Genomic DNA, 24,434 nt, shown 5'->3' with positions numbered 1-24,434 from the left:
TTGAGAATAGAATGTAGAGGAACCAAGGTGGAAACAGAGACTAGTTCAGAGACTACTGAAATCATCAAGATAGAGTTGATATTGACTTGGACCAGGGTAGTAGGACCCTGTGAAAAGTGGTCAAATTCTAAACATATTTGGAAGGGATTTCCAGCTGATGATGAATTGGATATGCGGGTAAAAGAGAAAGAATGTATTAAAGGACATGACTCTTAAGGTCTGAGTAACTAAAAGGATAGAGGGGCTATTAACTGAGATGGGAAAGACTGCAGATCTGGTAGGTTTGTGGGGGAAGATCAGGAGTTCAATTTTGGTAAGTTTAAGATGTATACTAAACATTAAGAAGAGTTATTGGAGTTAGATATTTGAGTGGAGATGTAGAGTTGGACATTGAGTCTGAAGGTCATCAATGTTATCCAGGCTGGAGAGAGAAATTTGGGAATCATTATATACATATATATGTATATACACCCACATATATACATATACATATATGTGTGTATATGTGCATATGTGTGTGTGTGCATATATGTGTATATATCTATATTTATCTATATCCAAGAAAGTGGATAGATAGAAAAAAAGTTCAACAACTTAGCCTTAGAGCATTCCATCCTTCAAGAGTCAGCGAGACTAGGTGAAACTAACAAAGAAGACTGAGAAGGAATGGCCGGTGAGACGGGAAGAAAACCAGGGAAGGGTGGTTTCTAGATGCCACGTGAAGAACAGATGTCAGAGGGAACAGAGTAATCAACTGTGTCAAACGCTGCTGATGGATCAATTAAGATGAAAACTGAGAATTGACTATGCACAGAATTTAGCACATGAAGGCCATTGGGAACCTTGACAAGAACAGTTTCAGTTAAGTGATAGGAGCGAAATACTCATTAGAGTGGGTTTAAGAGAAAAGAGGAAGAGAGAAATTGGAGGCAGCAAATATGGGTAATTCTTTCAAGGAGTTTTGCTCTAAGAGAAAACATTACCCTGAGTCTCTCCTCTTTCCTTTCCCTATTTGTTCAGGTTCTTTGTTAACCTCTGTTCTTCCAGCCTTTCACAGGGGGCTGTTTCCCAAAACGCAACAGTCTTCTTTTCCCTTTTGCCTTATTCCTTGACTGGTGACTTTGGCTCTTACTTCTCTGCTAATTACCACTTAATCTATGTCTCTAATTCCAACCTCTCAATCAAGATCTAGCCCAATATCTCCAACTTTCTAGAAGACAGGTATAGATGGATGCTCCGCCATCACCTCAACTTCAAGATATCTCACAACTGACCTCATCTAAAGCCTCTTCTCTTATCCTTATTTTCTAACACAACCATTTACTCAGGCATATAATCTGAAAAGCATGAAGTCAAAAATTTTTGCTTCTTCTCTCTAATATTTTTTGCATTGAGTCCCCAAACCTTTTTACCCTTTCTCAGTTTTTACAACTGGACCTTAAATTGTCATCCCAGCCCTAGATTAACCTCCTATCTGTGCTTCCTATTTCTTATGTCTTTCCTTTCTAGTTCTTCTTACATAGTACTTCCTACCTAATCTTTCCTAAAGATCCTTTCACCAGTGTTGCTCAATCATGGCATAATTGAGCAACCTATCTAATTAATAAGGACTCCTGCTTTTGAACTCAGTTTATGCACTGTGGCAGTGTAGTGAAGATAAATCTGGTATTAGACTCAGAATCAGGAAATGAGGTTTTGTGCCTCAAGTGGCACAAATCTGATTTCCCTGGGCTTCTGTGGCCTCGTGTATAAAATTAAGGCTTGGACTTAGATGAACTCTGAGGTTTTTTCCAGCCCTCAAATAGTGTTGTTCAAATACTCTAGAATGTATAGGGCTCCCTGTTTAATACTAGTGGAATTCAACCTCAACTCAAACTAATATTTAGGCCTTGTATAATCCAACTCTGCATAGTTCTTATATAAAGTATGTCAACTATTTGGTAAAATGGTCTGTTCTAATCAGATTGGTCTCCTAACTTTCCCTTTCCCATAAACAGGTAATTTCCAGTTCAGATTATGTGTTTGCATTGTTCCTTCCACTTAGGATGCCCTTTCCTCTCTCACTGCCAAAAAGTCTACTAGCTATTACCACCAATTTCCTTGAGATGGAACGCCACACTTGATAATATATTTCCTCAGAATCTTCTGTATGCATCTCTTATTATTAGGTGCTATTTCATTATTTATATCAGCTGAACACTCCCATGTTTTATCTCCTGTATATTCTAAGAATTATGAGCCACCACATATAACACTTATATCCATGAAGCCTTAATAAGCAGCCTGGAATTCATCTGATAAGCAAATTATAGAGAACGCAACATGATTTTTTTTTTTTTAAAGGTATTCAAGCTTCTGGAAAAGGCAAAACTATAGAGTCAGTAAAAATATCAGTGGTTGCCAGGGATTATTGGGAATGGGAGAGGTGAATTGGTGGAGCACAGAAGATTTTTAGAGCATTGAATATGCTCTGTATGATACTATAGTGATGGATACATGTCGTTACACATTTGTCCAAACCCATAGAATATATAACACCAAGAGTGAACCCAGTGTAAAATAAGGACTTGGGGTAACAATTATGTGTCATTGTAGGTTCATCAGTTGTCACAAATGCACCACTCCAGTGGGGATGTTGATAATGGGGAAGGCTGTGCATGTGTGGGACAGGAGGTATAGGGGAAATCTCTGTACCTTCCTCTCAATATTGGTGTGAACCTAAAACTGCTCTTTCAGAAAGTCTTTAAGGGCTTCCCTGGTGGCACAGTGGTTAAGAATCCACCTGCCAATGCAGGGGACACGGGTTCGAGCCCTGGTCTGGGAAGATCCCACATGCCACAGAGCAACTAAGCCTATGCGCCACAACTACTGAGCCTGCGCAACTAGAGAAAGCCCATGCCCAGCAACAAAGACCCAACACAACCAAAAATAAATAAATAAATTTATTTTTTTTAAAAAAGTCTTTAAAAAAAACATTCAAGTCTTTATTGGCAAAATATGACAATGTGACTGACACAAATAGCTTTATTTAGACATCAAACAATAACTCAAAAAACCATACTTAAAAGTAGGATATTTTCTTTCTAATTAAACTTAGGGCACTGTTTCTCTGAAATGGTACTGTGAACTTGGGTTTTAGAGTTAGAGCTCAGATATCAGCTCCTATTTAGTTCTGTAACCAATTACATTATCACTTTGAGCCTCAGTTTACTCCTCTATAACATGGAATCAAAATACACCATAGCATTTTTATGATTATAGCATTATTATAATGATGTTAAGATAATGGATGCAAAGTACATCTTAACCATGCCTGGCACATAATAGACACACAGTATTCGTTCACACCAATTTATTGATCCTGATGTTCTAATTCCCTTCTTTAGAGTCAGAATCCCCCACCAGCCATTGTGCTATGTGGATGGAAGTCTCTTGGCCCTTTTTTTTTTTTTAAGAGTAAAGAACCCTAGATGTTCTTGTGCATATGAGCTCATCAGACCTTCCTTCACACTTTGGTGCATATCACAACTATTTTGGAGCATGTCCACTGCCAACTAAGACACGATGTGCCTTTGTACCCAGTGTTCATTCGTCTGTGCTCAGAAAAAAATAAATAGGGCCCACCAAAAGCAAAATTGTGTAATCATAGTAAAGTGATTAATTTGTATTGAACATCTCCAGCCCCTACTTCTGCTTCCCCTTCCCACTTCAGCTGTGGCAAGTTATCTGTCTCTTTTTGCCTTCAGGCCTCTTCTCCCTATCAGAAAGCAAAAGGATCTGCTGTGATCTTTATATGAAACTTACTCATGTCATTTTGCTAATTTTGTCCATTCATGCACTGTCTCAATTACAGTAGCTTTATAATCAGTCTTGCTATCTGGTAGTGGTAATAGTCTTCCAGCATTTGAAAACCTTGACATTATAAATATTAATTAATAAAAATCAGGTATTAGGGGAAAGGATGTGAAAGGGCTAATAATATCCTCAACTTTTATAACATAGGGACAGGAATGATGAATTTTTTAAAACTCTAATGGAAATTTTTAAAATAACGAAGTCAAGAAAATAGTATAATAAATCTACATGTACCCATCCTTTACCTTGAACATGTCCAGTTCTGTTTCTTCCATGATACCTATTCATTTCCTATCCCCACATACCCCAGAGATAGGATTATTTTGAAGCAAATCTAGAGAGATCTTTAGAGGCTGATACTTCTGTTAGGAAGAAACATTCACCTAAAGTTTAATCTTTAGTTTCTGTATTAACTTCAAACAAAATTAGATTGAATTCTTTCTATTGAAAGCATTTTTGTAAAATGATTGTTTCCTGTGTACCTTACTATCTAACTAATGCATAGAGAAACGTCTGGAGTTGTGATCATAATGTTAATAATGGTTATTTGGGGGCGGTAGAATTTGAGTGGTTTTCTTAAATTCTCTGTACTTTTCTGCATTCCTTAAATCTTTTTCTAGTGAGCTCTATAACTTTTATAAAAATAATAAAGTATTTATTAAGCATTGAGGAAGAGAAGTAGTTTTAATATTAAGAGTTTGTTTAAATCATTTATAAGAATTTTAATTTTCAGGGTGCAGTTCTACCTCAAGAAGTAAGTCAAGTAACTCAACATCACAAATCTGGCTTTAATGAGAACAGTGTTAAGCAAAGAAAACATGAGCCTCACAGAAAATGTAAGTTATGAATTAGAAAGTATACTTGTGGTGCTAACTGCTTCCTTTTATTTGTATTAATTAACAGCTTTGTTGAGTTGTAATTCATACATGATAAAATTCATCCTTTTAAAGTATACAATCAGTGTTTTTTGGTGTTTTCACAAAGTTGTACAACCAATGCCACTGTCTAAATTTAGAACAATTTCATCTCCCCAAAAAGAAATACCATACTTATTAGTAGTGATTCCCCTAGTCCTGGCAACCACTAATTTACTTCTGCCTCTATGGATTGACCTATTCTGGATATTTCACGTAAACAGAATCATGAAATATGTGACCTTTGAGACTGGCTCCTTTAACTTGGCATAATCTTTTCAAGGTTCATCCATGTTGTAGCATGTATCAGTACTTCATTCCTTTTTACAGCTGAACAGTATTCTATAGTATGAATACTATATTTTGATAATCCATTCATCCATTGATGGACATTTGGATTGTTTCCACTTTTGGGCTGTAATAAATAATGCTGCTGTGGATGTTTATGTACAAGTTTTTGTGTGAACGTATGTTTGCAGTTCTCTTGGGTATATATGAATGAATGGAATAACTGAGTCATGTGTTAACTCTATGCTTAACTTTTTGTGGAACTACCAAACTGTTTTCCAAAGTAGCTGTACCATTTTACATTCCCACCAGCAATATATGAGGATCCAATTTCTTTACATCCTCCATAACACTTGTTATTATCCATCTTTTTTATTATAGCCATCCTAGTGAATGTAAAGTAGAGTCTCCTTGTGGTTTTCATTTGTAATTCATTAATGACTAATAGTGTTGAACATTTTTTTCATGTGCTTATTGGCTGTTTGTATATCTTCTTTGGAGAAATATATATTCAAATCCTTTGCTCATTTTAAAATTGGGTTGTCTTTTTATTCTTGAGTTGTAAGACTTCTTTTTATGTTCTGTATCCTATATGCTGAGCAGATATTTGATTTGCAAATATGTGCTCTTATTCTCTGGGTTGTCTTTTAACTTTTTTTAGTGTCCTTGAAGCACAAAAGTTTTTAGTTTTCATCAAGTCCAATTTATCTATTTATTTCTACTGTTTCTTTGTTTGCTTATGCTTTAGGTATCATATAAGAAACCATTGCCTAATTCAAGGTCACACAAATTTACACCTATGTTTTCTTCTAAGAGTGTTATAGTTTTAGCTCTAACGTTTTGGTCTTTTTTTCATTTTTGAATAAGTATATACATGGTATGAGATAGGGGTCCATATTCACTCTTCTGCATGTAGATATCTAGTTGTCCCAGAACTACTTGCTAAAAGGCAGTTCTTTCCCCCATTGAATTCTCTTTGCACTCCATTGAATTGTCTTGGCACCCTTGTCAGAAATCAATTGACCATAGATGTATGGGTTTATTTCTAGTTTGTCAGTTCCATTTCAACTATCTATATGCCATCTTTTTGTGAATAACACACCGTCTTCATTACCATAGCTTTGTTATCAGTTTTGAAATTGGGAAGTTTGAATCCTCCAACATTGTTTTTCTTTTTCAAGATTATTTTGTCTGTTCTGGTCTCTTGCATTTCCATATGAATTTTAGGATCAACTTGTCTATTTCTGCAAATATGGCAGCTGGAATTTTTATAGGGATCATACTGAATCTGTAGACCACTTTGGGTAGTACTGTCATTTAGCAATATTAAGCCTTTCTGTTTCTTTCAATGATGTCTTGTAGTTTTCAGTGTACAAGTCTTGAACTTTTTTTGTTAAATTTATTTCTAAGTATTTTATTCTATGTAATACTATTGTCAGTGGAACTGTGTTCTTAATTTGGTGGGGGGGAGATTGTTCATTACTATTTATAGAAATAAAACTGACTTTTGTATATTGATCTTGTATCCTCCCACCTTATTGAACTTATTTATTTGCCCTAATTTTTTTGGCTTCTGCAAATAGAGATAGTTTTACTTCTTCCTATACAATCTGGATGCCTTTTATTTATTTTTCTTGCCTAATTGCTGTGGATAAAACCACCAGTACAATGTTGAATAACAGTGGTGTCACTTTTAATTTTCCTCCTTTTTACAAGAATTCTTCCTTACCTTCCTCTCTTCCTTTCTTTTCCCCTCTCTGTTCCCTCTCTTCCCTTTCCTTCCCTTCCCATCTTTGTCCCTTCCTTCCTCTCTCATTCCATCCCCTCCCTCCCCCTTCCATCCCTTCCCCTTACTTCTTTCCTCATCCTCACTTTCCTCTTTCATCTCTCCCTCTCTCCCTTCTTCCTTCCTTTCTTCTTTTTTCCCTTTCCTCCTTCCTCTTCTAATCCATCCTTTTCACTTTCTTTCTGTTCCCGTCATTTCCCCTTAACAGGAATACTAAAATAGCTTCCTAATTGGTCTCTTACTCCTTCTACCTAGCTAATAAACCACTGCCATATTATAATTTTCTTAAGGCACAATTCTGATCAGGTTCCTACCAGCTCAAAACCTTTCTGTGATTGTGCCCATTGCCTACCAGTATAATTCTATAGTCTTCAGTCCTTTGCAGATTGTGGCTGCAGCCTGCTTCTCTAGTTCAGTTAAGCTGCATTATACTCCTCAACCTCCAGCAGAACTGGTCTGTTTTTAGTTCCACAAATATTCCTTGCTTTCTGCTTCTACTATTATTTGTCTTTTCTCCTATTATTTTCTTTGCTGGAATACTTAGCCTCTTATTCTGCCCTTTGGAAACCTGCCGTCCTGCAAGGTTCAATTAGATGCCACCTTTCTTTTTCCCTTATTGTTGTCATCTGTGAGTTTCTCTTCTCACCCTCATCTAAATAATAAGTTCCTCAAGATCAGGGCCTTTGTCTCCTTGGAATTCTGTGAATTTTTTACACAGTGCCTTGCTATGGTAAATACTTGGTAAATTTAATTGGTGTGCAGCAAATTTCATTTAACAAAATTTCTGTTTTTTTGTCTCTAGTTAAAGAAGAGTGTAAGAGTCCTAAAACTGAGAGTCGGTCACAAAAAATATCAAATAGGCAGGTAAGCTTCTTAAAATCACATTTCTAGTAGCCCACTTTTTTTTTTTCTTTTTTTTTAAACATCTTTATTGGAGTATAATTGCTTTACAGTGGTGTGTTAGTTTCTGCTTTATAACAAAGTGAATCAGTTATACATATACATATGTCCCCATATCTCTTCCCTCTTGCATCTCACTCCCTCCCTCCCACCCTCCCTATCCCACCCCTCTAGGTGGTCACAAAGCACCGAGCTGATCTCCCTGCTCTATGCTAGTAGCCCACTTTTTATTGTAGTTGGTGGTTCTGTGGCATCTGACTGAATTTTGCAGCCCTTTCAGCCAGATTCATAAAGTGCATGACAAGAGGGTTGCTGAGCCTGTCAGTCACTTGGATGGGAGGTTGCACAGCTAGAGTCCAGGATTTGGAACTAGAGATACCTGAAGTTCTGGTTCTGCCATTTAACAGCTAGGTGGCCTTGAGCAATTCACTACACTTCTCACAGCCTCAATTTCTTCATCTTTAAAATGGAGATAAAAATATATCACTTGTGTCTCTCATTATATATAGTCTATATATACATAAATACATACAAACATACCTACATATATGAATATATGTGGGTACATTATATGTATAAAATATGTAGAAATATGTTTGTATATTCAGTGAAAGTATACGTACCAACATGGCAAAGTTAACAGTTAATTCTGTGGAGTTAGGTTAATGGGGGAAACTGAGATCATTTATGTTTTATTTTATATAGTTTGTTGTTTGATAAGGAGTATGTATGTATTTTATAATCAAAAAAACATTTTAAGTCTAAAAATATCTATGTACACTTATGTGCATTTTTATATGCATATTATATAGCACAAAGTTTTTAAAAATTAGATCTCTTATAAGCTATAATATATTACATTTTTAAAAGATACTTTAGCAGATATCTTGGCACATAACAGGTTCTCAGCCCATTAATTTTTAGATACCAATAAAGGGTTGAATTGCATGACTTTCAGAGTCATCTCTTTCTGCAACTCTTATGCTATAGTTTCCTTTCTTCTAGAGAAGGGGTTCATAAACTCTTTGTGCCATGGACCTCTTTGGTGAAGCCTATGGACTCTTTCTCAGAATAATAGTTTTAATGCTACAGTAAAATACATAAGATTTGAAAGAAAACCAGTAATATTGAAATACCATTAGAATCACCACCATTGTGTTTTATTGCCTACATTCATAATTGAAGGGAATGCTAAGTCTCATTTAGAAATTAATGAAAGTAAAGGTGGAATTTTTTCCCTCATCAAGTTTATGGGCCCCCTTTTTTCTCATGGTATAAAAGAGAAAATAACACATTAAAAAGTTTGCAGCAATTTATTTAGAATACTATTAAGTCGGAATTATAATTTTATTTGCACAAAAACTCATTCTTCCTCTCTTACAGGCGTTTGAAGGGCCTGCCAAATGTAGTGTTAAGCTTTTGAAGAGAAATGAGAGTGCAGAAGTCTCAGAAAACCGAAAGGTTGAAACTAGTTATCCAAATGCCATTGATCAGCTAAAAGACTGTTTATTCAAGTTCTCTTCCCAAACTTTAACACCTGGGAAGACGATTGAGTGAAAATTAAATGATCATTTTTGTACATAAAACTCTCAGCTATTTTCCTGTCCTTGTACTTTCATCTTCATGCACAAAATATTTATTCTTTTAGCCTAATCCTGGAATTGAGAACTTCTTAGCATCCTTGAATATCTCCAAAGAAAATGAAGTACAGTCATCTCATCATAAAGAGCCTCCAAGCGAAGAACATTTGTCACCACAGTCATTTGCTATGGTTCGTATTTTGTAAGAGCTTGTACACTATGGTAATTTCATTACTGTTAGCCATACATACCCTGTGCAACAGTTAAAACATTTTCTCTTATGTAGACTGGTGTGTGGCATTATTATTGTCATCCTGTGAGAAAGATCGGGCTTCCCTGGGCAATTTAGCCACCATAGCTCCCTTGCTTTTCAAACATTGCCACTAGACAGTTTGGTCAAAAGTTAAGCAGAATGATAAGTATTGTTTCTTTGCCAGGAAACGTGAATTTTTTTTTTCAACTCTATTTATTTTCCTTATTCTCTATCTGAATGTAGTTATCGTCTTAATTTTTAACAATGGAACTTATTAAAAGAAACATCAGTAAGGTCTGTAGCTTTTAACTTTTCTACCCTATCCCCACTATCTCCATACCAATCATTTTCAAAACAGAAGGGAACTCGGATGCTTAAAGAAATTCTAAAAATTGATGGCTCTGACACTGTGGACCATAAGAATGAGATGAAACAATTTGGTAATGAAGTCACTGTTTCCTCTAATAGAAGAGATGAATATGGATCTTCCTCACAGCCTAAACAAAGTAAGAAATTAAGTAAGTAAACTAAGTACTAGTACTAATAACCAATCACTTCAAAAATTCAGTTCATTTATTTTTTAATCATGTGATTTTTAAAGATAATTAAGTATAAGTAAGAGTAACAAATAAGAGTATAATTTTATACTTGTGTCATTTATATAACAATGTAACTATGTAACCAATAGATCTGTAGTCCCTAAATGCCTTCTTGTGACTACGTTTTTTTAATATTTCTTTTTTTTAATAAGTTTATTTTTTTAATTTAATTTTATTTATTTTATTATTTTTTTTACCAGTATTTTCATTGTGGCATTTCTTTTTTTTTTTTTTTAATTTTTTTTTTATTTATCTATTTATGGCTGTGTTGGGTCTTTTCGTTTCTGTGCGAGGGCTTTCCCCAGTTGTGGCAAGCAGGGGCCACTCCTCATCGCGGTGCGCGGTCCTTTCACTGTCGCAGCCTCTCTTGTTGCGGAGCACAGACTCCAGACGCGCAGGCTCAGCAATTGTGGCTCACGGGCCGAGTTGCTCCGCGGCATGTGGGATCCTCCCAGACCAGGGCTCGAACCCGTGTCCCCTGCATTGGCAGGCAGATTCTCAACCACTGCGCCACCAGGGAAGCCCCTATTTTATTATTTATTTTGGTTGCACTGGGTCTTAATTGCAGCAGGTGGGCTCCTTAGTTGCAGTTCACTGGCTCCTTAGTTGTGGCACATGTGCTCCTTAGTTGCGACCAACAGGCTCCATGCATGTGGGATCTAGTTCCCTGACCAGGGATTGAACCGGCATCCCCTGCACTGGAAGGCAGATTCTTAAGCACTGCGCCACCAGGGAAGTCCCTCCATGTGACTACTTAAATTATACTATTACAGATACTCATTCTGGAGATTCCAAACCTGGAAATGTTTTCACATTTTAGCTTTTTCTCAGTAATTTAAAAATGATTATGTAACTTAAATACATTATTTAACTTTTCTATAAATTCTTTTATCTATAAAATAACATTGCAAATGACGGTTGTGATAATTGTATGCCATATATAAAGCAGTTAGCACTGTGTCTGACACATCATAGGTGCCAATAATTGATATTAGTATTATGTTAAAATAACTTGACCCGCATAAAAATAGAAGAAGCTGTGAAATCAATTTAAAATAATTAATGGAGGCACACACTGGAAAGTGGGCACTTACCTTAAGTCTAAGAAACCTATAGCATAACATCTGGCACATAGCTGGATTTCAGTAGATGTCCATCATTACCCCTACCTTTTACGTCCCCTGTACTTTAATATTTTGACTGTCTAATTATCTGCAAAAGCCTACCAGGAAAAATGACTCATGCAAAAGTAGGTTGGGGACAGAAGTTTCTCAGAGAGGTAAAAAACATTTTGAAATAAGCTAATCTGAGTTTATTAAGTATCAAAATCAGAGCCTAACTTCATTTATGCTCCCCTGAGTATTGGGATAAATAATTTAAAATTCCAGTAACTGTCAGGAAACAATATTTATCATAGGGGCAGATATGCTCTTGAAATAGAGCAAAATAAAATTTTAAAACAATATTGGATAAATATGGTCCCACTGTCAAAAACAAGTAACTTTTACTATACTTCAGTATAGTGAAAAATATCATCTACCTTAGAGTCAAGAACTCAGAATCCAGCCCATGTAACAGAACTAATGTGTGACTTCAGGCAAGCCACTTAACTTTTTTTAAATCTATAACAGTAAGAGGTTTAGATTCATTCTTCACTGGGGTGTGCTTTTTGTTCTGTTTGTGAGTTTGTTGATTATAAAGAATGTGAACTTTCAGAATTTTTAAATCATAATAAAGGCACTTAAAAGACTTAATTTCAGAAAAACTTTTAAGAAGCATTATTTTAGAGCAAATAAAACATTCATCCATGTGTCTCAGAAAGTAGGATGGAATTTTGAGAAGACTGAAGCTAAAGCCTCAGGACTTAAGAATTAATTGTAAATCAGCTCAAGAAAGCCATTTGCGTGTTTAGATTTTGCCTGTAAATAACTATGTAGTCATTAACCTCTCACGATGCTAATTTTTGGCAGTCATCTACTTATCATATTTTTAAATCTTTGTCTTAATTATATATCAGTAATTAATTGTAATCATCTAAAATCTTCATTGAATTCTAGTCATTTTAGGCAAAACTAAATAGTTAGTTTAATAGTTAGTTTTGGGAGATTCCTCTTCTCACTTTTTAACAATGTCCTCCGTGCTATTCTGTAAAGCTGTGGATATGTCCTTTTCTCTTTTTTGGCAGCATCTTATGTGAACAAGCCTCACAGTGCTAGTGAGTACCATAACATTCAGTCTGTGGACAGTGTGTGCTGGCCTGCCGCCAGCCAGATTCCTCCTGTGTCCACGCCAGTAACTGAACTTTCTCGAATTTGTTCCCTTGTTGGAATGCCACAACCAGATTTCTCCTTTCTGAGAACACCACAGGTATTGTATATTACCGTTCTTCCATTTACATAAGTTATTGAACACTGAGCTTAAATAAATTGACTGAAAATCTTTGGCTAGAAATAATATAGTGGAGCTGATTTTTTTGACTTTATGAGCAGCATAGATTAATACCTCTCACTCTGGGTCTTCCATTTATGCCTAACCAGACCCCTCAGAGAAACTGATAGAGGAACCTGGGCAGCAGGTAGCCTCGCAAGATTCTTCAGACTGATAGAGCTAGGGATCTTGGTCTCCAGCAGCAGTTTTCAAACTTTTTGGTCTCAGAAACTCCCCATCTTTTTTTTGAGGACCCCAAAGAACTTTTGTTTACCTGTGTTATATCCATATTTACCAAATAAAAAATTAAAACTGAAAAAAACAATTTTAATGTTGTTAATTAAAAATGACTTCGAAAAAAATTTAATGAGAAGAGTCGCATTGCTCTACTTTTTTGCAAGTCTTATCCATCTTCTAGCTGAATAGAGAAGCTAGATTCTCATATCTGCTTCTTACTATCAATCTCTTGTAATACGTGGTTTTGGTTGAAATATATGAAGAAAATCTGGCCTCACACAAATAGATAGTTGGAAAAAGGAAGAAAATTTTAATAGCCTTTTCATATAACTGTGGATATTCTTTGATACTACATTAAAACATGGTATTTTCTTAAAAGTTAGTGCAATGTAGAATCTGAAATTATATCAATGAACTTTTTGTTCTCTGTATACTTATGAGAAAATGAGAGTGAAAAGGGCAAATAGCATTTTCATATTATAATAAAAATAGTTTGAACCTCAAGGATCCCCAGAAAGGGGGCTCAGGGACCTCCAGGATCCCCACACTGCACCTTGAGAACCATGGCAGGAAGGCTGTTTTCTCCTTTTTACATCCAGATTCTTGACACATTCTCACCTAAAGCAGAAAGCATGATTAAACTAATAATACTACATAAAAATGGCTACCTTTTGAAAAAGTAACATTTTTTAAAAATCTTTTTTATAAAAGAAAAGCACATACTGTAAAGAATTATCATTTAAATGTAAATATAAAATCAGTCAGAACCCCTGAGTCTTTTAAATTTTAGCAGTTAATTCATATAAGCGAAATATGTGCTATTTAAAGGATGGTAGAAAGCAGAGGTCAGCAGATTTTTTCTCTAAATGGCCAGATAGGAAATATTTTAGGCTTTGTGGGCCATATGGTCTCTGTCACAACTACTCACCTCTACAATTACAGTATGAAAACAGCCATAGGTGATACATAAGAGTGGGCTTGGCTGTGTTCCAATAAAATCTTACATACAAAACAAGTAGAAAACCTAGTTTCCTGATCTGAGATACAAAGAAAAAAGTTTTGCTGGCTTTCATTTACATTATGATGCTTGGTCCTTCAGCTAGCTTAGAGATCATTTTAACTTTGTAAACATTGAAAGATAAGGCAACAATTGTAAAGTTTTTGCATCATAACCCAGAACTTAAGCTGATAGTCCTTTTTTGAATTCTTAAATTTTTTTTTACAAAATGTTAGATGAAATTATTCCATTTATTTAAACTAAGCTTTGGAGGAGGAGGTCGACTTCCTGGACAGATAACTTCATAACCATTCATGTTCTTTTTTTTAGACAATGACAGTTTGCCAGGTAAAATTATCTAACGGCTTACTGGTACATGGGCCACAGTGCCATTCTGAAAATGAAGCCAAGGAAAAAGCTGCACTTTTTGCTTTACAACAATTGGTGAGAACTGTCCATGAATTCTCTACTAAATCTTTAATTAATCCCTCTCGATGTTTTTGTTGCATTGTTTTATAACTTTTAAATACTTCCATAGGGCTCCTTAGGAGTGAATTTCCCTTTGCCTCCACCAATATTTCCAAGTTATCCTCCTGCTGTACCACCTGGAACCATTCCTCCAGTTTTTCCCCAACCTACTGGTAAGGTATTTTGCTCTTCTAAGTATTTGTTATTGAATTATATTATTTTTAGAAAGTTCTTTTAAGAAGCATCATTTTGAGGAAACCAAAAAAATTACCAGAATGTTTAGGTAATTTAAGGAGTTGTGAGAAGTAAGCCTGAAACCAGAGCCTGCAGGTTCATCTAAAAATACCATTTGCCCTCCTACAGTCTCTAGTGTGGCTAGATAGAGTAGGAAGGACTGTTCTCTGTTTTGGGCAGCCCAGTAGCTGCCAACGCATGAATTTGGGTTTAAGGTAGACATCAAAAACACAGGGACGGGGGGTGGGGGGGGCGGGGGGGTGGTTGTAGGGAGTGGGGGGAGGTGTGGGAAGAAAAAACAGAGATGAAGGGAATAAGAAGCTGTGGATTTGAAAGAAACTGCCCTTGGTGATGAGGGAAATGAAGAGCGGAGGGGATTTTGAACTTACTCTATGTGTGTTTCTTAATACTCTCTCACCTTAAGGATAGGTACATAGAAGACTAAAGAGCTTTTAAAAGATAATTACTCTTAAAAGAATTTTTTTTTAAGTTTTACAAAAAAAAAAAAAAACCATAATCAGAGTACCCTACTTGGCTTTGCAGTAATAATATTTATACAGTCACATATCATAAACACTGTTTATAATTTTAAACAAACATTGTAATATACTTACATTGGGAGGACAGGGTAAGTAGTGAGGGGTGGTATAAAAGAACTGAATTTTGATCTATCATAGCAGGAAGTCTAAAAATGCCTAAAATTGAAAAATCAACTAGCAGTATAAGCAAATTATTGAACAGTTTGGAAATAAACAGCTAAAACAGTTAAACCTGGGATGGACCAGATGACTGCTATATTATGTTGAAAACCCTTTTTATTACGATATGTATGTGTATAATTCTCTTTACTTTGATTTGTTTAAAAATTCAATTTATCTAAGGTCGTAAGTTACTAAGTAGCAGTAGTAGCATTCAAAAGCAAATATATCTAATTACAAAGCCCACAATTTTGTTACTGTACTACACTGGCATTCCTTTGCCTGTATAAACAGTGTTTAGTCATAAAATTTTTATGGCGCAGTGGATCTGAAGTTTTCATATAGCTCAAGGTAGTAAGTCCACTATAACCTGGAAAATCTAATTTAACTGCTTTTTCACTTTCAAAAATGAATCCAGCAACTATATATCAATTAATTTTAAGTAATTAGTTCATGCAGGTTACCTAAAGGTCTACCCACAAGCTTCTCTCAAAAAGGATTTGTCTTATGAGAATATATTATCTAAAAGGAATGATTGTTTTCCCATTTATTATCAATATTTTATAGCTTGATATTTTACCTTTTTAATGTTGATTATTATGTTTACGTTCATTATTATATCATGTTTATTAGTGTATTTTTACCTACCTAGAATTTTAAAGTTTAATTGGAGTTCTTTTGGTTTTGTGCTCTGCAGTGTTCCAATAATAATATATGATATAAAAGCCATGAGATTTGAATGTTAATCAGGAGAAAACAATTTATGCATCAGATTAAGATTTTAAAGTTATTTTATAGATTTCCACTTTATGGTATGAAAGGGTCCCAATGGAGAAAAATATAGTTTATATTTAGGACAGTGATTTTGGGAAATGGTTGAGTTGACCTATGCATAAGATTACTATAGCATCTTTTAAATAGATCTTCTTGGTCTTATAACTGCCACCAAAGTTGCACATAATTTTCTAAATCTTACTAGTGTGTTTCATATTAAAACTGTTCTTTATCCTGGAATTTTTACATCTGTAATTCATAACATTGAAATATATTATGATTCTTCTCTCCTGATCCAAACATTTTTTAAGTAGCTGAGTTTTAGTTAAGCTATACTGTCTTATAATTCTGGCTGCCTTTTTCTCTCTTTAAAAGGAAGGTTTGAGCACAGTACATACCTTCTTTGGTGGCAATGTGCTGGTGTCTCGATTGTCATTGTTTAATGCAGTAGTTCCCAAATATTGCACTGGTGCTGACTGCGGAAGAGTCACCTGTGGAGCTTATTAACAATACAGATTACTGGGCCCCTCAGAGTCTGATGTAATAGGTCTGGAGCCTTGCCCAGGAATCTGTATTTCATAAGCTCCCTATGTGATTCAGATACACAAATCAGTCTTGGGAACCACTGATTCAAGGCGCTTTTAATAAGAAAATGTAAATTTTTTTTAAAATTCTTGAATTACAAATATTAGAATAGGGAAAAAGATTCTACATGTTATATGAAAGTGATCAGATTTCAAGACTTGAGCTTTTTTGGTTTTTTTGTAGGCTGGGATCACTATGGAAGCAACTTAGCATTGGGGGCAGGTGAGATTCTTAAGATTTCTCTCTTTGTGCCCTGGCTTTTCTCCCCCAAGGGACAGTTTCATGACCCTTTTATTATTTTTTAAAATATTATTACAAATATTCCTAAAGCTTATATCAGTATATGGTACTATTGGCCTTCGTAGGCCAGACAGCATAATGATAAGCTGACTTCTGTAGATGATTCACAGTCCTTAAGGGGCTCCTGAGGTTGAACATTGTAAGCAAGGGTAATCAGAAATTAAGTGTATATGCCCTTCGCCAAAGCAAAAAAAGCCAAAAAAGGGTAGCAGAAGGAGGTCTTAAATTTCAAGGCTTTTATGATACCATTTTACTAAAACAGCTTTTCCATGATTTTTAACAGCTAATATAATGCCCTCATCATCTCATCTCTTTGGCTCAATGCCATGGGGACCACCAGTGCCAGTTCCTGGGAAGCCCTTCCATCATACTTCATATGCTGGGACCATGCCCATGGCTGGAGGAATGCCAGCTGGTGTGCACAATCAGTTCATACCTCTACAGGTGAGACCTGAAAGAGAATTATTATATTTTTTTAAGAGAATTAGTTTCTCACTGCTCAAAGACCATTGATAAAATTTTGTATATTCAGTAATTATTCAGTGCCAACTAGAAGTCCATTCATTACTGGTCTGAGTACTGAGAATATATTTTGACCAGTGGTGACCAGTCTGACCTGTTCCCTGCTGTCTGAGTTTGTGTTCTAATAGATAATAATAATTGCAACAAGTAATAACATCCTTTTCTAGAACAAAGGGATTTAAAATCAGGAATATGAATTTTCTTTATATTTAAGTTACGGATAATTTTTAAATATTTTATTTGTAACCTTATTCCTTGAATTTCTAAAGTCTGGTTTGGAGGTTATAAGTGGAAGTCACAAGTCAGCAGTGATTGACAAGTATTAGCAGCATGGTTTATGGTATTTTCTGACACTAGCTTTTTTGGCCTACATTGTTAATTAATGATGCTTTTACTCCTCAAAGGTAACTAAAAAAAGGGTTGCAAGCAAAAAGAACTTTGAGAACAAGGATGCCCAGAGTTGTCAAGCCACCCTACTTCAGACTAGCCAGTCAGCATCTTCTGATGTCACCAAAGTGATTCCACAGGAGAGTTTATCAGCTTCCTTAAAGTCCTCTCAGATTACTCAACTTGCGTCTCCTTTTCAAGTTGAAGCTGCCTCCCCAGGCCATAGTGTGTCTCACCATAAGTCAACACCAAGCTCCTCAAGAAGAAAATCAAGAAAACTGGCTGTCAATTTTGGAGTTTCTAAACCTTCTGAATAAATTTGGTACTTGGAATTAAATTAATTTCGTTCCTTTCCTCCCACCTTTTTATAAATCCATATCTGTGTCTCATAAAAAATTACAGTGTACTATTTTAAAACAATATATTTCAATTAAAATTTTTAAAATTTTTAGTTGTCAGGCACTTTTCATGCTATTTAAAAGACTATACATCAAATTGTGCATCTTAAGTATGTGCAATTTGTTTTACATCAATTATACCTCAGTAAAGCTGTAAAAAAAGACTAAATTCAACCTTGTGTTAAAATGATATCAGTGGACTAAGCATTCAAATGTACCACTCTAACCATTGGCCTCATCATTAGACACATCCTAAACTATGAATTAGACATCATATTGCAATAATTATAAACATTTTTTACACTATCATTGAGGGATAATTAAATGGAGCATGAAAATTGGGCCTCAAGTATAATTTACTGAATGTGGATTTTATTTCTCTTTTTAATGATGTAGCAGAAGTGTCAGGAGAATGGCTCTTATTTATAGGTATTTTAACTTATGTTTTATTATATCTGAGGGTCCTTTGGACCTGCTGTGAAGTGATCACACTTGTGGTGGTGCTGCCAGTTTTGCTTTATTCTCAATTTTGTACCAAAGCAACTTCAGAATACTGATCAGAATATTTCATTTAACTGCTTAGAATTATAAATAGCAATCTAGATTTGAGTAAATAATGACAATTTTTTAGATTATTCAAGAACCAGCATTAGTAATTTCTAATAAAATTAAGTTTCAAAATCTACAGGGTATAATGATTACAAATTAATCTTCTAATAGAATAAAGTACAAAATATTAATCATGTTGTTAATTAAAATAAATTGTGTTATCAATTTGTATAGCTTTTTACCTGCTTACTTAAACATACATGAGAGCTCCATTGTTGGTCCATGTGTAGTGCTTCCTGGAACTGATGAATTCTAAATTTTTAAAAAATTCCAAGGTGTGCACAGGCACCATCAGTGTATACTGTACATTATTTATATGACAAGTGCCCGTCTCATTCTCGTTCCATATTTTTAGCTTTATGCTGAACTGCCCAGGGACTCTGGCATTTTGTCTTTGCATGTCACGTGTGGGTGTGTATTGTTCAAGCTGTAGCTGTTGAAATTATTTTGGAGTTTATGAAAATGTCTCAGTGGTACCAGGGGCTGAGTTTTTATATGTATGTTTGTGCTTTCATTTTTGTGATATGCTTATATTTTTAAGGAAGTAAGTTATCATACTTTTTTAAAAGTAGGAACAACAATCTTTGTATGGAACTTCTTATTATTATATTTAGTTTCATTTGGCTCACTGAAAATTCTGCCATGAGTCTTCGTCTGTTTGTTTTTAAAAATGCTACTGTTGGATTAAATGGATTTCTTTCTCTAACTGCTAAATGTTAGAGTTTCTCTAACTGTTAATAGGATATTTGTATATTAGTAGTGCCTTTAGTGTAAGAGATAAATGTTCATTATTTGTCATTTATCACAGTCATGTGAGTTTCTGTGATTTTATTTTCTGTTAATTTTCCTAGATTCAGATGTTCATTGGTTCCCAGAATTTCTTTTTTGGGGAATATTTGTTTCTCTATAATGGGATCTTGAGTAATGAGGCTCAAGTAATTCTCAGTGTTTGTCCTTACTGCCTCACGAACTTTTTTTTTTTTTAAGGGAACATCTATTTGGGGCATACAATACAAAAAAGTTAGATTGTGATGATAAGATTATGTCAACCTCTTACTACTTTAAAGTGTATAATATTTTTCACCTTATGTAACTTTACAAACTCCAGCATTCAAGAATTGCCTCACTCATCATTGCTCTTTGACCACTCTATAAACAGTGTACAGCCCACATCTTTTTTAAAGCCCAGAAGAAGGAGCATGTGCCGTCTTCTGAAAACTCCAAGAGAAATTTTGGTAAGCACAGTGCCACTGAACCCATATGAGGATGTTTCCTCAGTATTCAAGTAAAGCAAGCTGACAATTCTAGGTGGATAGGCAGTAAAAGTGTTTTCTTTTCATTCTTTCTTCTCTTTTTAAAAAATGTATTATTCTAAAAGTCAAGACTAAAGAGAGATTAAAATGGAAGAGAGCTCCATAATGACTAGATAGTGTCAGGCATTCATCTATATTCTCTTCACCATGTACACCTATTCTAAATGTGGGCCTGAGAGCAGGAGATGTACCCTCTCTGGGGAGGATGTAAGAGGCAGAGACTGTTTTTATCTCATGACAGTCTTGAGGAGACTAGATCCACTAATAGACTGGGAAACTTACAGTTTTTCCTTTTTTGGATGGTGCAGACTAAGAATACCCCAGAGTTTAGAAATATGCCCATTCAACTGTTGAATGTGTTGTGGCCTTTCTGTGGAAACCATGGGCTGTATAGGGCACAGAAGAGCAGGTTCCCCAAAATGCTTCATGTTTCCACGTAATAAGAGCAGTTAAATGTATTTAAACCTTCCTCTCCTCGCTGAAACATTATTTCTAAATATCCTTGTTCAGTAAAGTTTTTCTTCCTTTTTTTTTTTTGCGCAAATTAAGTGAATTTTGAATATTGGTCCTTCAGTCTCATTGTTCCTTTTCACCGTTTCCTACGTTACCTGAGCTTTATAATTTTACAGATAGACTGTATTAACTGACTGAAACATCGTGTAGACTCAAGTCTTAAACGTCTGAGACTCAGTTGCCTGAAAAATTAATTTCACCTCTGTGTGTGTCTTGGTTTCAGTTTAAGACTTTCCTTGCTGTTCAGAGGGATAAGTGGTTCTTTTAGAACTAAAAAGATAAGGAGATCTTTTTTTTTCCTGTTGGTGGGAGAGATGAAAAACTCTTGAGGCAGGTTTTTTGTTTTTTATTTCCTTTTCTGTAATCAGGTAATTGCTTTGGTTTTAGACTGATATTTTTCAAACTAATCTAAATTTTGGGGGGAGGGGTCAGAGAGGGAGGCAGTTGGAAGCAGGAAACAGTTAAATAAGACCTATCCAACACTGCATTTTTAGACTATATCTTTCTAGGTCAAGGAAATAGATAAGTTGCAGGGTCTTTTTTATTCACTCACTTTTAAATCATCTGTTTTATTTGTATTAATAAATCATACATTTTCATAGTGATTGTCTAATTTTTACCTTTAAGATAGCTGGGACTGTCCAGCTGTCCATTGAAGTTCATTGTAATATGCTTCATCTCATTGTCCAGAGCCCCTTTTTTAAAGCAACTGTGTACAATCTCCCAGCTTTTTGAGTTTGCTATATTTCTTAGTACCATCTTGCTTCCAAATTGTGTTTTTACTGTGGAGGAGAATTAATTTATTGGAGAGGAATGACCATGACAGGCATTCTCAACCTTTAAAAAGAAATGAATCACGGAAATTCCCTTATTTTTTTTAGAGACAGTGATAGAACTCAAACTGGCAGTGTTCTTATTTCAGAAGTTTTGTCAGTGAAACAGTGTTTTTTTTGTAGGAGCTTCCTTTCCTAGTTAGGATAATGCTTAAAATTCCAGAAATGAATATGTTTCAGACAGAGCTGGTTCAGATTTCCATCAGACCACTCCGTCTTCTGCCAGGGAGCAGTGTGGGACAGCGTCGAGACAGACAGAACGGGGGCAGGCGGAAGTTTCACCAACTTAACTCCAACACCACTGATCCTTTGTTTAGAGGGAGAGAAAAAACAGGTATAAAATAGTTTTCGTAGTTAAGAATATCACCAATCCATAGCTGCTTTTTGTGTTTGTGTGTGTGTGTGTGTGTGTGTGTCAGTGAACCAGCAGTAATGCCTTGCTCAATCGCATTCAGCCATCTCAAGTGCAATTCATGATGGAGACTCTGGTTTCCAACAGATAAAGTTTTACATAGTTAAACCTGTAAAAATTAATCTTTTTTCAACAGTACACCTATTGCTATTATTTCAGCAATTGGTATACTATTAAATTGCCCAGGCCAAATAATTAAGTTTCTGTAGATGTTTTACTAATTTGAGCCAAATCCTCATACTGTTTTCTCATAAAGTAATAAGAATGAGAATTTGGTCCTCAGTTTGCTTTAAGTTCTCTTATTCCTTTCTTTCCCTTACAGTTAAAGGACTTTTTTGTTTGTTTTGGAGCTTGGGGGCTTTTTTTTGCCTTAAGTGTCGTACATTTTCTTTTGCCTGCACCCAGTTGCTTCTTTGAGTGTTTTCATCTATTTTGATATATGAGTAATAGATAGTATACTATATCATCAAAGTGTTCCAACATTTTGTTCTTTTAAACAATGTAAGTAAGTATAATTCATACATACATATCTTAATTCCTTTCTTTCCTCACATAAGTATTTTATAAGTAACTGGAATTTTTCATTAGATCTTATACAGAGCAGTATTTTATTAAAAGTTCAAAAGGGAAGACTTTTATGTGCTCATTTTGTAGTTTTTGTTTTTTAAATATCTTTACATTGTCTGCAATTAAAGTGTTTTAAACTTGCATTGGAATGGACTCCGAATGTATTTTTGTGTTAAGCTGTACATTTGTACATTTCTAGCATGAAGGTAGCCTCAAAATGTGTGCAAAAGGATTTTAAAATGTATGAATCACTGAAAGAGTTTAAACATCTATACATGTTAAATGCTATATGGATTTTAATTAAACCTTTGAGAATGATTTCATAAGCTGTTTGTTCTTGTATGTTTGCAGTGATATTAAAAGTAGAAACATTACAGTATTCACTTAAACCCCATATCCTTTTTTTTTAGCAAGTTTTTTAAAAATATTTATTTACTTACTTACTTATTTGGCTGTGTCAGGTCTTAGTTGCAGCACGTGGGATCTTCGTTGCAGCATGTGGGATCTTTTGTTGCAGTGCACGGGCTTCTCTAGTTGTGGCACACAGGCTCCAGAGCATGCAGACTCGGTAGTTGTGGCGCACGGGCTTAGTTGCACTGCAACATGTGGGATCTCAGTTCCCCAACCGGGGATCAAACCTGCATCCCTTGTGTTGGAGGGCGGATTCTTACCCACTGGACCACCAGGGAAGTCCCAAACCCCATATCCTTTTATATTGGTATTTTGAAACTGTCAGTTAGCATAAACTAGACAGCACGATTGGTGGAGAAAGTCGGATTATAGATTCTGTTGGCCACTGTTCAGATCCTACCTCTACTTCTAATTGTAAATAAATCATTCTCATTTTAGGACTGGCAAGTTATGTAATACCTAAGCCTCAGTTTCTTCATCTCCTAAAGGAAGAAAACAACACCCCTTGTATGGTTAATATGTTTAAAGCACTGGGTACATAGCAGGTATGTTACAGATGTTAGTAAATAAGGATTTGTCACATGTACCTAAACACACAGAGTCCTGTACGGTGCCAAATACCTCTATGCTTTTCCCACTGAGCCCCTCTCCAGTGTTCCGTTCATGCAGAGTCCCCACGCCTCACTTAGGCATCTGGGAGGCTTTCCTCTTTCTGTTCTTCCTTTTCCCTGCCATTGATCCCCTCTATCTTTTCTACCAAGGGGAAGGTTCTTACAGAGCCATGTTGGAAGAGGCTTTAATTCTTACTCATAAGACCGGGGAATCTACAAGACTAACATCTCGCTAATTGGCCATGTCTCACAATATAACTCCAATGCATTATTATGCATATTACCAAAATCTCTCTATGGTAGGGGTGGGAAGGAGTTGGAAAGAGAGGGTTAAGGAGGGAAGAGAATCTCTACCTACTAAATCTGCTTTCAGCTCTGCCCCTTCAACCTGAGTCTGTCTCTCCTGTTGTACTTTTACTCAAGACCCCAAGGAGTGGTCACATTCTGCTACGGTGTTTGGCCGCCTGCATGCAGCAGAAGGCACGAGGCCTGGGATCACCAGTGGAGACGTCGCCAGCTGCTCTTCCACTTCATCCCCCAGACCGCCAGCTCCCCACGGTAACCACCCCTGTCCGCCCCAACTCTGTAGCATCACTGGGCTCCCCCAACCTTGGTGTCAGTTTTTTTACTTGAGAATCAAAACTAAACAAACCAAAACCCACTCAAGCTAGCTTAAGAAAAGGAAACTTGCTGTAAGAATATGGGGCTATCCCAGAGAATCCAAGCAGGCTTCTCAGGAACTGAACCTTAGTCGAGGTGTTACCTTCCAATTCACTCGCTGTCTCCTCTCCACGGGGCCGTGGGCTCTATAGTGTCCGTGACTCTCTGTAGATCAGGTCTTTGCTCCAACATCTATATTTGGGGGTGGGGGACAGGTCACCTTGAGGGGCTACTCCTACTGGACTGTGGGTTGATGAGGAAATTTGGACCTATCAAAGGCAGGCTCTTAAGAAACAACCACAT

At 35.8% G+C, this 24,434-nt stretch overlaps 1 protein-coding gene across 3 annotated transcripts in view; it reads left to right on the top strand.

Moving 5' to 3' along the window:
• Positions 1–22,761, top strand: part of XRN1 (5'-3' exoribonuclease 1) — a 116,879-nt gene extending 94,118 nt beyond the window's left edge. The window contains exons 33-42 of one of the 3 annotated variants that reach the window (XM_007188077.3): positions 4,589–4,691; positions 7,646–7,707; positions 9,392–9,514; positions 9,935–10,082; positions 12,361–12,542; positions 14,167–14,280; positions 14,375–14,477; positions 16,779–16,817; positions 17,179–17,339; positions 17,822–22,761. In XM_007188077.3, coding sequence (XP_007188139.2) covers positions 4,589–4,691; positions 7,646–7,707; positions 9,392–9,514; positions 9,935–10,082; positions 12,361–12,542; positions 14,167–14,280; positions 14,375–14,477; positions 16,779–16,817; positions 17,179–17,339; positions 17,822–18,121 — 1,335 coding nt within the window. In that variant the 3' untranslated portion in view covers positions 18,122–22,761. Of the gene's footprint in view, positions 1–4,588; positions 4,692–7,645; positions 7,708–9,391; positions 9,515–9,934; positions 10,095–12,360; positions 12,543–14,166; positions 14,281–14,374; positions 14,478–16,778; positions 16,818–17,178; positions 17,340–17,821 lie in introns of all 3 variants that reach the window. The other 2 variants (XM_007188076.3, XM_007188078.3) reach the window with 2 other exon arrangements.
• Positions 22,762–24,434: the final 1,673 nt, after the last annotated feature.

This window comes from Balaenoptera acutorostrata, chromosome 4 (assembly GCF_949987535.1).
Source record: "Balaenoptera acutorostrata chromosome 4, mBalAcu1.1, whole genome shotgun sequence".
In the NCBI taxonomy this organism is placed as follows: domain Eukaryota; kingdom Metazoa; phylum Chordata; class Mammalia; order Artiodactyla; family Balaenopteridae; genus Balaenoptera; species Balaenoptera acutorostrata.
Note: the sequence above shows the minus strand (reverse complement) of the source record. Positions and strands in the feature narration are given on the sequence as shown.